This window comes from Panthera leo, chromosome D2 (genome assembly GCF_018350215.1).
Source record: "Panthera leo isolate Ple1 chromosome D2, P.leo_Ple1_pat1.1, whole genome shotgun sequence".
NCBI classification, from domain to species: Eukaryota; Metazoa; Chordata; class Mammalia; order Carnivora; family Felidae; genus Panthera; species Panthera leo.
This window is the reverse complement of record NC_056689.1, coordinates 12,785,405-12,797,514: the sequence shown is the minus strand read 5'-3', so window position 1 is coordinate 12,797,514 and position 12,110 is coordinate 12,785,405. Positions and strand designations below refer to the sequence as shown.

Sequence of the window (12,110 nt, the reverse complement as noted above, 5' to 3'; positions counted from 1 at the left end):
CCACAGAGCACACACCATTGTCACATGCGCGGCCAAAAATCATCCTATAATTATTACAATAGCATGATTTAAAAAAAAATTGATTTTTGAACAATTGTGCTGTTTGAATATATTCTTTGTTTAGACTCCCTGATGAATCATCTTTGCATATAATTGCTAAGTGATTCTGAAACTCTAAAATGTTATTCTAAGGCAAGCTAAGGTAATGCCATATGCTTTGGGCTATCTGGTTATTCATCTTGACTTCAAGTGGTTTCTCACCACACTGAATCCTCAAGCCATCTACACTGTTACTACACTGCCTGACTTCACATAGAGCTATGTTAATGAAGATGCACCAAAATACAAAATGCACGTCCAAGGGCTCAGACTTTCAGAGAAGATGAACACTACCAGCTATTAGACTGCTTATATATTTGTTGCCATCTTCCAACAAGTATAAACACCACCAATTTTTAAGAATATTCCCCCTAAATTCATTATTTTGAGGACTATTGCCCAAGATATGAGATGTATAGAGAATTCATATCTGATGTGCTACTAATGTTTCCATATCAAATCTGACGTTGCATAAATAAAAGACTAGAACAGAAACCAGTGTGTACCCAGCTACTGTAAAGTAGAAATATAACAAATAGTTAATACAACAATCCTCTGAGGTAAATTTTATTGTCCCCATTTAGAGGGTGACAGAATTGAGGTGTTGAGAGATTAAGTAACTTGCTCAAGGTCACAAAGTTGGTTTAGGGCAAAGGATGTGTCATCACTATAATATCTTCTTCATCTCTCCCTTCAAAATTTTGGTATATATACTATTTTTAAATGTTCTTTTTTAATGTTTATGCAGAATTGTCATTCTAAAATATATGTCTTCTAATATATTTCTACAATAAAAAAAATTTTTTTTAATTGCCCACTACTCCACTTTTTCTCAGGTCATTGTGTATACTTATTTCATTTTATCAGAGACTGTCTGCATTGTGATTGCCCCCACTTAAATCTGAGAAAGAGATCTGCACAGTTTACAGTACAGGGGTGGCGCTCAAGCTCTGAATTAGATATAGGTGAGTCTAAATCCCTCCCCATCACTTACCAGCTATATAAACTGGTCATGCTGTTTCATATCATCTGTGGATATGGACAGTGCGAGCACTCACCTTACCGAACCGTTGTGAAGATTAGATTGAAAACGTAAGTAGAAAGAGTGGGGCAAAGCAATGCACATACAGAAAGCACTCAATGTACACGGGGCAGCAGCAGCATCGATAAGATCACATATATGTTGCTTCAGAGCTATCAATCCTTAGTGGCAAAGTTCAACTCACAAAAGAAAATGCTAGAACTATTTGTTTTTGTTTTAAGTTTGGCTTCCTAGGCTAACCCGCAAAAGTGCAGGAGTACACTATGCTAACAACACGGAAATGTGTCTGGAGAAGTGGATTCCGAGTTCCAGCTGTGGACATCAGGTGACACTTCTCACTCTCCCGTCTTGACAGCATCATTAAGGATTTCTTTTCTATCAGTGTCGTGGTGGAGGACCCTGCCCGAAGGCCTAGTGTTCCGAAGCAGGGAGCCAGTGGGATGCGTCAGCTTTGCCCCGTGAAGAGCCCCTGCGGCCAGGACCTCCACGTGACCCCTAACCAGCTGTCTCATCCAGTCATTTCATCCATCCCATGGACCCTAACAATTAGCCGACCTGCTTGGCTTCTCACCACCATAAACTGCTTTTTAACGAACAGGTTCTTCCTGCCCTCGTCATATGAGGAACCAGACCCAGTTTCGTGGCGGCAGAACAGAGATTGGATCGGTTATAGAAAGTACTGGAATAGAAATGATTCTAACCGTGGAGAAAGGCTGACTCACTCAAACGCAATGTGACAGGAACTAGGAGAGGGGCACTGCGGACCGATGTGGCGCAAGGAGGAGAGCTGAGTTAAGAGAGAGAAAGGAGATGAGATGGGGGCTCCTGGGGCCTGGGGAGAAGGGGACAGAAGGACAGAAGAGTGGCTCTCGGGCTTCTTCCTTTACTTCTCTCACACCAGGAATCACCCTAATCCAGTCATGGGACCAGGAAAGAGGCAGGAAATGGGGCTGGTGATTCCCCACGGCAGTTGTACACGTGGGGGTCCCTCCGCCGCAGCCCCCACCTCCAGCCCCAAAGCCAAAGTACAAAAGAAAGTAGGGTTTTTGAAGCTATCTCACCAGCCAGGCTTTGGGGAGGCAGGGCCTGCCATCACTAAGGCACCTAGCACGAAGAACATGTCCAGAGCCAGTGAGAAATCCCCATGTCCTTACAGCTCAACCCAAATGCCCACGTGAAAAAGCTCAGTGAAACAGACAACAGATAACAGCGGGAACATCATACCTGTGCCATCCAAACTACTGTCCCGCAACAGTAAGGATTTGTTTCTTTTCTTTATCTTCTTTCCTTTCTCCATGGCACTCTCCGCTTCGTGGATGCACTCCACACTAAACCACAGTGAGACGCTGAACCCTTCTGACAGGTGTGGCCAGCAGTTCTGCCCCAGCAACGGCAAGTGGACTGGGGCTACGTGCCAGGAGGAGAGCAGCCGCTGGGGGAAACTTTCACTGTCGGCCTCTTTCCTGCTCTGCGAACTCTGTGCCCTCCGTAATAATCCCAGGGCCTTACTGTTTAGAATCCCAGGACTCCTTTGTGATGAAACGCCATTGCTTAAATTCGGCGTATGCAGTAAAGGGAAGGTTAGATACTGTGAAGGGCTCATAGCAATGTCGCTTTCAATAATTTTCAGAATACCCAAAAGAAGAACTTCCTAGAGAAAAAGCAAAACAAAACGTCAGGATCATGTTAAGGTACATAATAATTTTGAAATTCTGGTTATAAATGACAGTCTGTGCTGCCAGATTCTCTGTCTCCCTCTCCCTCTGCTCCTTCCTTGCTCTCTCTGTCTCTCAAAAAATAAACTAAAAAAACTTTTTAATAAAAACAAAATAAATTAACTACAGTAATTATATCTGGAATCATTTCTACCAAAGAAAGATGTTTATTTCTAAGTAGACTATAGTTGTTTCTCTCAATTTTACTTTTTATTTTACTTTATTTTATTTATTTATTTTTTTAGAGAGACAGAGAGTATGGGTAGGGGAGAGGGGCAGAGGAAGAGCAAGAGAGAATCCCAAGCAGGCTCCACATTCAGTGTAGAGCCTGATGTGGGGCTTGATGTCATGATTTCTTGGATCATGACCCAAGCCAAAATCAAAAGTCGGACACTCAACTGACTGAGCCACCTGGGTGCCCGTCTCTCAATTATTTTTAAGTGAAGCACAGAACCAGACACCTGACAAATTCTCCAGATTTCTGGATGATATTTCTAACATGACTGACTTCATAAAATTGAGTGGCTCAATTACTTTCCAACTTACTTTACATGAGTTTTCCCTAATCAAATTAATTTTCTTTCATCTGCTTTTGGTAAAACAAAATAAGTGTTTTTAGGTTTTCTTTATAAATTACAAATTTTTTGTTAAACTGAAGTGTAGAACTGTAGAAGAGACAAGAGAGGAAACGAGCATCTAATTAAAGAGAAAAGTAATGACTAAGGAGACAAGTAAAAAAGTAGAAAAGAGTAACCTAGTACAATGCCCTACCAATTATATGCCCTATGCATAAAATAACAGCTAATATTGATGATGATGATGATGATGATGATGATGAGAAATGCACTCAGGGAAAGTAATAGAAACATTTCGGGGTGCCTGGGTGGCTCAGTGGGTTGTGTCCGATTTTGATTCAGGTCATGATCTCAAGGTTTGTGGGCTTGAGCCCCACGTCAGGCTCTGTGCTGACAGCTCAGAGCCTGGAGCCTGCTTCGGATTCTGTGTCTCCCTCTCTCTCTGCCACTCCCCTACTTACATGCTCTGCCTCTCTGTCTCTCTCTCTCTCAAAAATGAATAAATATTTAAAAATGTTTTAAAAAAGAAACACTCCAAACTACAGTCACCAAACGTCTACATCAGTGGCTTTTAACCTTGTGCTCCATAGAGTCCTCTCAGGGTCCACAAGCAGGAGTAAGGTGGGGAAATGAGCAGGGCTCAGTGACATTTAATCTTGCGTCACAGAAAGTAGCTCCCAGGTTTTCTGTTTGATTTGCATATGCTTCCAGTCAAGGTCTCATTATAAAAATGAGTTTCTCAGCAAAGAACAATCTAAAAGTCACTAAGTTACACCAGTGGAAAGAAGTGATACAAGATACCTGAAGAGTAGATACTAATTTTCTAAAAAAAAAAGGATAATCCTTAAAATGGTAACAGCTACTCATAATTAAGTCCTCTTTAGTAATTAAAATTACTTGGCATTTCTTGAGCACAACAACTGGGGGTGGGATGAGGTAATGGGACTACGATCCCAACGAGAGGCTGGTTAGCCAAAACTGAAGTGAAACAGTTAAAATGTGGGCAAATAATAAAATGATTGAGAATCTCACACATGATAACATGGAGTTGACTGTATAATAATTACCACAACAAAAGAGAGAGCTTAGTGATTTCCAAATAGTTTTTAAAATATCCTATTAGGTATCCGTGAAAAAAAATTAAATTATAGCATATTTACTGTACAAGGAGATTTCTCCAGAAATATTCTCAAAAGAAGGGTTAGCTCTTCCGAACACGTTCTGGAGCTCATCAAAGATACCAAAAGATCCACCAATACTCTTTGGCATGCTAAATTAAAGAAAGATAGGGGGGAAAAAATTAAAGCCAATACAAAATTAAAGACACAGAACAAACAATTTCACTGAAAGGGATCAAATACTAGTTTCACATCTTCAGTGGATTATAAACAATCTAATAATCCAAAAATATGCTGAAAAAATAGCAATATGATTAAATGCAAACCAACCCAACCCCCCCACCCCCACTTTTCTTAAAGGTTGGTTAGTTCCCAGTAAAGGTATTATTTAAAGAAGCATAAATTAATACAATATTTGTTAAGTAAGTTGACACTGTTAAATACCATAAAATGGTCTGCTACCTTCTCATCTTGAAACTGTTTAAATTATAAGTATTACTTTCTAATTAGATGACATAGATAAAAGTGTAAATATTAAAGATTATGAAGATAATTAAATATCACAAACTATTTTGAACGCTTTCTTTATTCCATTGTGGGGTTTGGAATAAAATATAATTGGTAGTACATAAATTCACAGAACTTTTTAGAATAAAGTGATTAATTTTTGTAGCACGCATTTTAGTATTCAAAGTACGTTTACATGCATTATCTCAGCTAATCCTCAGCAAAAAAATTCCTACAAATGAAATACTATCTCCATTTTAGACATGCCAGAAATAATCCTGATGTGCAACCTGAGAACAGAAGCCACGTGTAAGCATCATGTTCTGTAGAAGCAGTGAACTGACGCAACGAGACTAAAATAGCACCGACTTTACCCTGTAACACAAACCCATGAAAGGTTGTAGAGTAAGAACTATGAAAACTAGTCACTACAGGAAAGTAATTAAGTATTTCTCCTGCCTTTCCTTTATGAACTCTATCTCAGGGTAACCAAATAGTTGATGACAGCAAGTTTTCTTTAAGTATTCCCGTTTACCAAAGATGAAGTCACAGCATGTTACCATTTTGCAGTGCTATGCACTGTGCTATGCACCTAGGCTATGAGCATCCATGGCTCCTGGCACCTCCCCAAGAGAGACGACCAGACATTATGCGCCTCTGGTTGGAGGCACGGACTCCTGCCTGTAAAATATTCTGGTCAAAAAATGGAACCTAGTAGGGTCACCTGGGTGACTCACTTGGTTAAGTGACCGACTTCGGCTCAGGTCATGATCTCACAGTTTGTGAGTTTGAGCCCCGCGTCGGGCTCTGTGCCAACAGCTCAGAGCCGGGAGCCTGCTTTGGATCTGTGCCTCCCTCTCTCTCTGCCCCTCCCCTGCTCATGTTCTGTCTCTGTCTCTTCAAAAATAAGTAAACATTAAAACACTTTGTTAAAAAAAAAATGGAACCTAAATCTGATTAGGTTTCTAGGTCTTACTACCAGTGAAAGGAAATATAAGGGAGAAAGGATCAGGTTAAACAACCTCCCGGGGACATAATCACCAAAACTCAGAATGCAGGAGATGCCTCATGATAAAAGACCTGGCTTCTTTAACAACAACAGCAACAAAATTCAAGGACTGAGAGTAGACATCCACAGAAGAGAAGAGTTGAGACATATCTACTTACTATAACGTATGAACCTAACTAGGATTCTGATTTTAAAAAACACTATCAAATAAAGTGTTAGATAATCACGGGGGGTGGAAGGGGAGAAGGAATATGATCAAAATAAAGTATATATAGGTGCTTAGACTTTTTTTTAAGTTCAACACAGACAGGTACCAGTTCAAAATGAGGGGATAGAGATATATATTTATATTTCTTTGTCTACTACTGAAAACTTGCTGAACTAAAAGTACAGAATTACAAGAAGAAAAGAGATCCATAACAGCAATAAAAGGGGGGAGTCAGTGGGCATTGGGGGCACATCAGACTTAAAAACATTTCTTGAAGATGCAAGAGCAGAGAGATAAGAGAAGCTGCAGCCTAGAATCTCTCTGAATTACAAAGCGGCTCAGAGGAGGAGGAGGAGCCAATCTGTCTGTCTACATTCTGGAGAGGAAGTAAGAATGAGGCTACAAATGCAGGGATTAATACAAGGTTTGTCTGGAAGCACCTACCTCTCTCCTTGATCCTGAATATAGGGCACAGGTAGCTCAGCTTTGACTTCCATGCCCACACCTTGATAACTCTTGAAAGAAACTCAACGGATTGCCGGGCAAAAGCTGAGCTGGAGAGTGGGACGTTAGCACCAGGGCTACCAGTTATACAAGTACAGTCTGCAGACAGGCCAAGCAGCTTAACCAAGGGAGAGAACAGGGACTAAAATATAACCTATTCACCAAGCCATGCATCCTGGCATTGGGCTGTGTTGCCTGGATGAAGGGATGACTTTTTCTTAGCACGAAGACACTATTCACAAGCCGTATGTGTGGAGGAAATACTTTTCTAATGTACACAGAATGTCTTATGGGGTAATAGTGGCCCTAATGGCCCCCCAAAGTAAAGATTTCCTTATTATGGTATTTGGGGAACTTCAGTCATCAGGGATTGTCAACAGATTGCCCATTCAGGGAAGGTGCCAAATAGGAAAGCAAATTTACTTTTACATCATTAGCTCCAACGGCTTTCTTAAATAGAAATGGGCAATAAAAGGTTCAAAAAATATTTGAGAATCAGCAACATAAAAGAGAAAGAACAAGATATAAAAGACAAATTGATAAACTGACCCCCGAGAGAACATAAATAATTTAGGGTAGGAAAGATATCTTTCTAAGATGTTAATGACTAGATCCAGATATATATCCAGATATGTGGGTGTTCAACCAACTGAGCCATCCAGGTGCCCCTACATCCAGATATATTTAAGAAGATATTTTATCCTTATGTGAAAATGGAATAACCAAAAATCAAATGAACAAAAAGAAGCTCTTAAATATTACAAGATAATTGCCAAAATTAAAAATTGGACAAAAGGTTGGAATAGAATTGAAGAAATCTCCCAAAACACAGCACAAAAAGAGAGAAGTAGATAATGTGAGAGGAAAGCTAAGACAATGCAAAGTCAATCCAAGAAGGCCTGAGATTACAATTAGGATGTAAAAAAGAAGAGAGCATAAAACACAGAGAGGAGAAAATTATTTTTAAAAATACTAAGTCTCAGGGTGCCTTGATTTTGGCTCAGGTCATGATCCCAGGGTTGTGGGATCGAGCCCCACATTGGGCTCTGCGCTGAGCATGGGGTCTGCTTAGACGTCTGTCTGTCTGTCTGTCTCTCCCCCACCTCTGCCTTGCTCCCCATCTCGTGCACTCTCAGTCTCTCTCTCTCAAATAAAAATTTAAAAATTTTTTAAATTAAAAAAAATACTAAATTTCTGTGACTGTTAGACCTTTCTAGATATGACACCAAAAGCATTGTGACAAATGCAAAAATAGATAAATTGGACTTCATCAAAATAAAAAATTTGTGTTTCAAAGTATACCATCAAGAACATGAAAAGATAAAGCCAAAGACTGGGAGAAAATATGTGCAAATCATACTTCTGGTAAGGGGTTTTTACCTAGAATACATGAAATCTCTTACAATTCAATGATTAAAACCACAAATTATCCAAAATAAAAATGGGTAAAGGACTGAATAGAAATCTCTCCAAAGCTATCCAAGGAAGAAACACAGATGGCCAATAAACACAAGAAAATAGGACTAACAACATTAGCCATCAGAAACATGCAAATCAAAACCACAATGAGGGGCGCCTGGGTGGCGCAGTCGGTTAAGCGTCCGACTTCAGCCAGGTCACGATCTCGCGGTCTGTGAGTTCGAGCCCCGCGTCAGGCATCTGGGCTGGCTGATGGCTCGGAGCCTGGAGCCTGTTTCCGATTCTGTGTCTCCCTCTCTCTGCCCCTCCCCCGTTCATGCTCTGTCTCTCTCTGTCCCAAAAATAAATAAAAAAAACGTTGAAAAAAAAAAAAATTAATAAAAAAAAAAAAAAAAAAAAAAAAAAAAAAACCACAATGAGATATCATGTCACACCCACTAGGATGGATATAACCAAAAACATAGGTAATGACAAGTGTTGGCAAGGATGTGAAGAGACAAGAATCCTCCTATTCTGCTGGTGGGAATGTAAAATAAGTCAGCCACTTTGGAAAACAGTCTGGCTGTTCCTCATCTAGTTATACATAGAGTTACCACTGGACCCAAAAGAAATGAAAACATATGTCCATGTGAAAACTAGTACATGAGTGTTCATGGCGTTATTCAGAATAGCAAAAAAGTGGTGATGGTTGCATAACTGTGAATATACTAAAAAACACTAAACTGCATATTTTAAATGGGTGAACTGCGTAGTATATGAATTGTATCTCAATAAAACTGTTATTAAAAGGTAATATAATAGAATTTCTCAGAGCTAAGCTAGAAATAAGTCTTCAGCTCAAAAGGATCCACAATAAAGTGTCTACCACAATAAATATAAACATATGCATACACTAAACAAGTAAACGGAAGAAGAGGAAAAACTTTTCTTTACAGTATAATCCCAATTAATAAATATAGAAGTAATAATGGGAATAGAAAATAGCTATTTGGCAAATACCACAGTAAACAGCAACTTTACAATGTAGAAACTCAACAAGACACCACTTTAACCAAGCGATCAAAGTCAACATCACAGTAATAAGATACAGACACACAAACCACAATACGACACACGCAAAAGGCACGTAACTTATGAGGCCTATTTGCCAAAAACGCGTAACTTGAATTTAATCATGAGGAAACATCTGACAAACCTGAATTAACGTTTCACGCGTGTTATACTTCTCCAACTAAAATCTAGATTTCTCCAACTAAAAGCTAGGTTTCTATCTATTATATATAATATAACCATTTTATATACTCATTATGAATTCCTCAAACGTCTGTGAGAGCACTGAGTGGAGAGTGGCACTCAGTATCTGATGAAGCAGCAACACAGTGTTTAGACTACAGTTGCCGTGATGCCACTTCTACGTACACGACCCTGAACAACTCACTCAGTCCCTTGGAATCCAGAGCTTGCTCTCTACAAAATCAAGATACTTATACCACGTCTATTCTATTGGGTGTTTCTGGGGAACAAGAGAGATGATGCATATAAAGCTACTTTTGGAACCACAGAGCACTATGCCAGCGAAAGCCATTATTACCAACTCTTCATTTCACATAACAACAAAATAATTTTAAAGCTATTGTGTAAAACTAACAGTTTCAACGCACCTTGAAAATCAGAATCAGCCTGTGTTAAAATACTCAAGAACCCTCCTAAAAGATTTTTCACAGTTCCCTGAAGATTAAAAAAACAAAACATAAGAAATTAAATTTCTTACCTCATGAAAGCATGAAGCAACTGTAATGTCATAATAAATTGATAGTTTACTGTATATAAATATATAAATACTTTAAAATAACTGGAGAGAATGCTATGTATATAATTACATACTTTTCATTATCTTTTTTTTTTTAGGTGGTGTATACATTTATTTTTTTATACTGTTTTTGTTTTCTGATTTTTCAAAAACAGTGACCATATTAAAATTCAATGTAATTTTAAAACTATCACCCATTCTCAGAAATATACTAGGACTAGTTAGCCAATGACATTAATTTTTTTATGCTCCTTTAGAGGACCATGGAGTTAAAATATTTTCAGATTTTCCACTCATAGGTAAAAACATACCTGAGGCATTATAAAAGATTAAGTAGTCATCTCAAATAATTTTCAGGCAAGTTGGGTTCAAAATAGAGAGATGAGTAACTGGGGCATGAACATGATAAATACTGATCACATTTAACTAAATGCATCTTTTACCTGTTGCATGAGGAGAAATATATTCTTTTCTTTCTGTCTGATGATTTTCAAAAAACTCTCAAATACATGGACAAGTACATCAAGTTTGGCTTTACCAGCAGAAAGCAAATTTAATTCCAGCATAAAAATCTCAGGATATATTATTTCCCCGTCTGTGAGGTTTTCAAGTAAGTCCTTCGGATCGCCTGATGCGCTGAAAATTTCTACTTCAGGCTTTACGTCTACACCTGACAGGGGAAAAGAAAAGATTGTTTTTATTCCCTAAACACGGAATAAATATTTCAAATCTCATTTAACATTTAGGAGATCTTGTGGCAAAGTGCTATTTATAAGAAGATTCTCACGATGCCCTTTCCTACAAGGTGCCTTTTGATTACAGTAAGTATCCTGAATAATCAAGTCTTGTGGATATTTGAAGATGAGTGAGTGGCTTAAAAGTAGTTCTGGTCTTCAACAGAATTACAAATATCAACAGTAAATTTTATAGACATGTGATACAGATTTAACACATTCCTCTGGCACAAGTGGAAAAAACCACTATCCCAAACTTTCTGCTGCCAAAATACCTAAATCACAGGGTGGTTCATTTGCCTGCCCATATATCTGTGAAAATAATAGGCTTGGCTAGCGGTTGGGTGAATCCTATACTTTGACTTCTTCATAAGAAAGATAGACACTGTCACCAAATATTACACTTTGGAAAATTTAACTGATGTGCTCTTAAAAGTGACTGCTTGGGGTCTTTAAAAAAAATGTTCATGTAGTCAAGAAATGTATAAATGTCTATGTGGACTGGAGTTCTTTAAATTAAGATCTAGTTGAGGGGCTCCTGGGTGGCTCAGTCGGTTGAGTATCAGACTTTGGCTCAGGTCATGATCTCCTGGTTGACAAGTTCAAGCCCTACGTCGGGTTCTGTGCTGACAGCTCGGAGCCTGGAGCCTGCTTTGGATTCTCTATCTCTCCCCCTCTCTCTGCCCCTGCCCCACTCATGCTCTGTCTCAAAAACAAATATAAACATTAAAACAAATATTTTAAAAGAGCTAGTTGACAAACCTATAAAAAGGGGGAAGTCTGTCATAAAACGTTAGTACTCTGGTAAAGCCAACCCCATTAAAGCATTATTTTTTTCTTTTCTTTTTTTTTTTTAAGTTGTTTTTTTTAATGTTTATTTATTTTTGAGACAGAGAGAGACAGAGCACGAATAGGGGAGGGTCAGAGTGAGAGGGAGACACAGAATCCGAAGCAGGCTCCAGTCTCTGAGCTGTCAGCACAGAGCCTGACGCGGGGCTCGAAACCATCAGCTGTGAGATCATGACCTGAGCCGAAGTCGGATGCTTAACCGACTGAGCCACCCATGCGCCCCAAGCAATATTTTTTCAAAAGCACTGCCTCAGAAGGTGGGGGGAGGGGGAAATGGAAAAAAAATTCAAAAGGTATAAATTTGCAGTTATAAGATAAATAAGTACTAGGGATGCAATGGACAACATGATGGCTATAGTTAACACTGCTATACGATATGAACATTTTTTGTTAATGTTTATTTATTTTTGAGAGACAGGGCGTGAGTGGAGGAGAGGCAGAGCGAGAGGGAGACACAGAATCTGAAGCGGGCTCCAGGCTCCGAGCTGTCAGAACAGAACAGAGTACAACGTGGGGCTCGA

At 39.0% G+C, this 12,110-nt stretch overlaps 1 protein-coding gene across 7 annotated transcripts in view; it reads right to left on the bottom strand.

Annotated features, from left to right (window-relative positions):
• LYST (lysosomal trafficking regulator) overlaps window positions 1-12,110 on the bottom strand; it is a 242,995-nt gene that overhangs the window by 114,474 nt on the left and 116,411 nt on the right. For all 7 annotated transcript variants that reach the window (XM_042909178.1, XM_042909177.1, XM_042909181.1 and 4 more), the window contains 4 exons: window positions 10,450-10,676; window positions 9,858-9,924; window positions 4,592-4,701; window positions 2,366-2,792 (listed from right to left, as the gene is read on the bottom strand). In XM_042909178.1, the coding sequence (XP_042765112.1) occupies window positions 2,366-2,792; window positions 4,592-4,701; window positions 9,858-9,924; window positions 10,450-10,676 (831 nt within the window). The remainder of the gene's footprint in view (window positions 1-2,365; window positions 2,793-4,591; window positions 4,702-9,857; window positions 9,925-10,449; window positions 10,677-12,110) is intronic.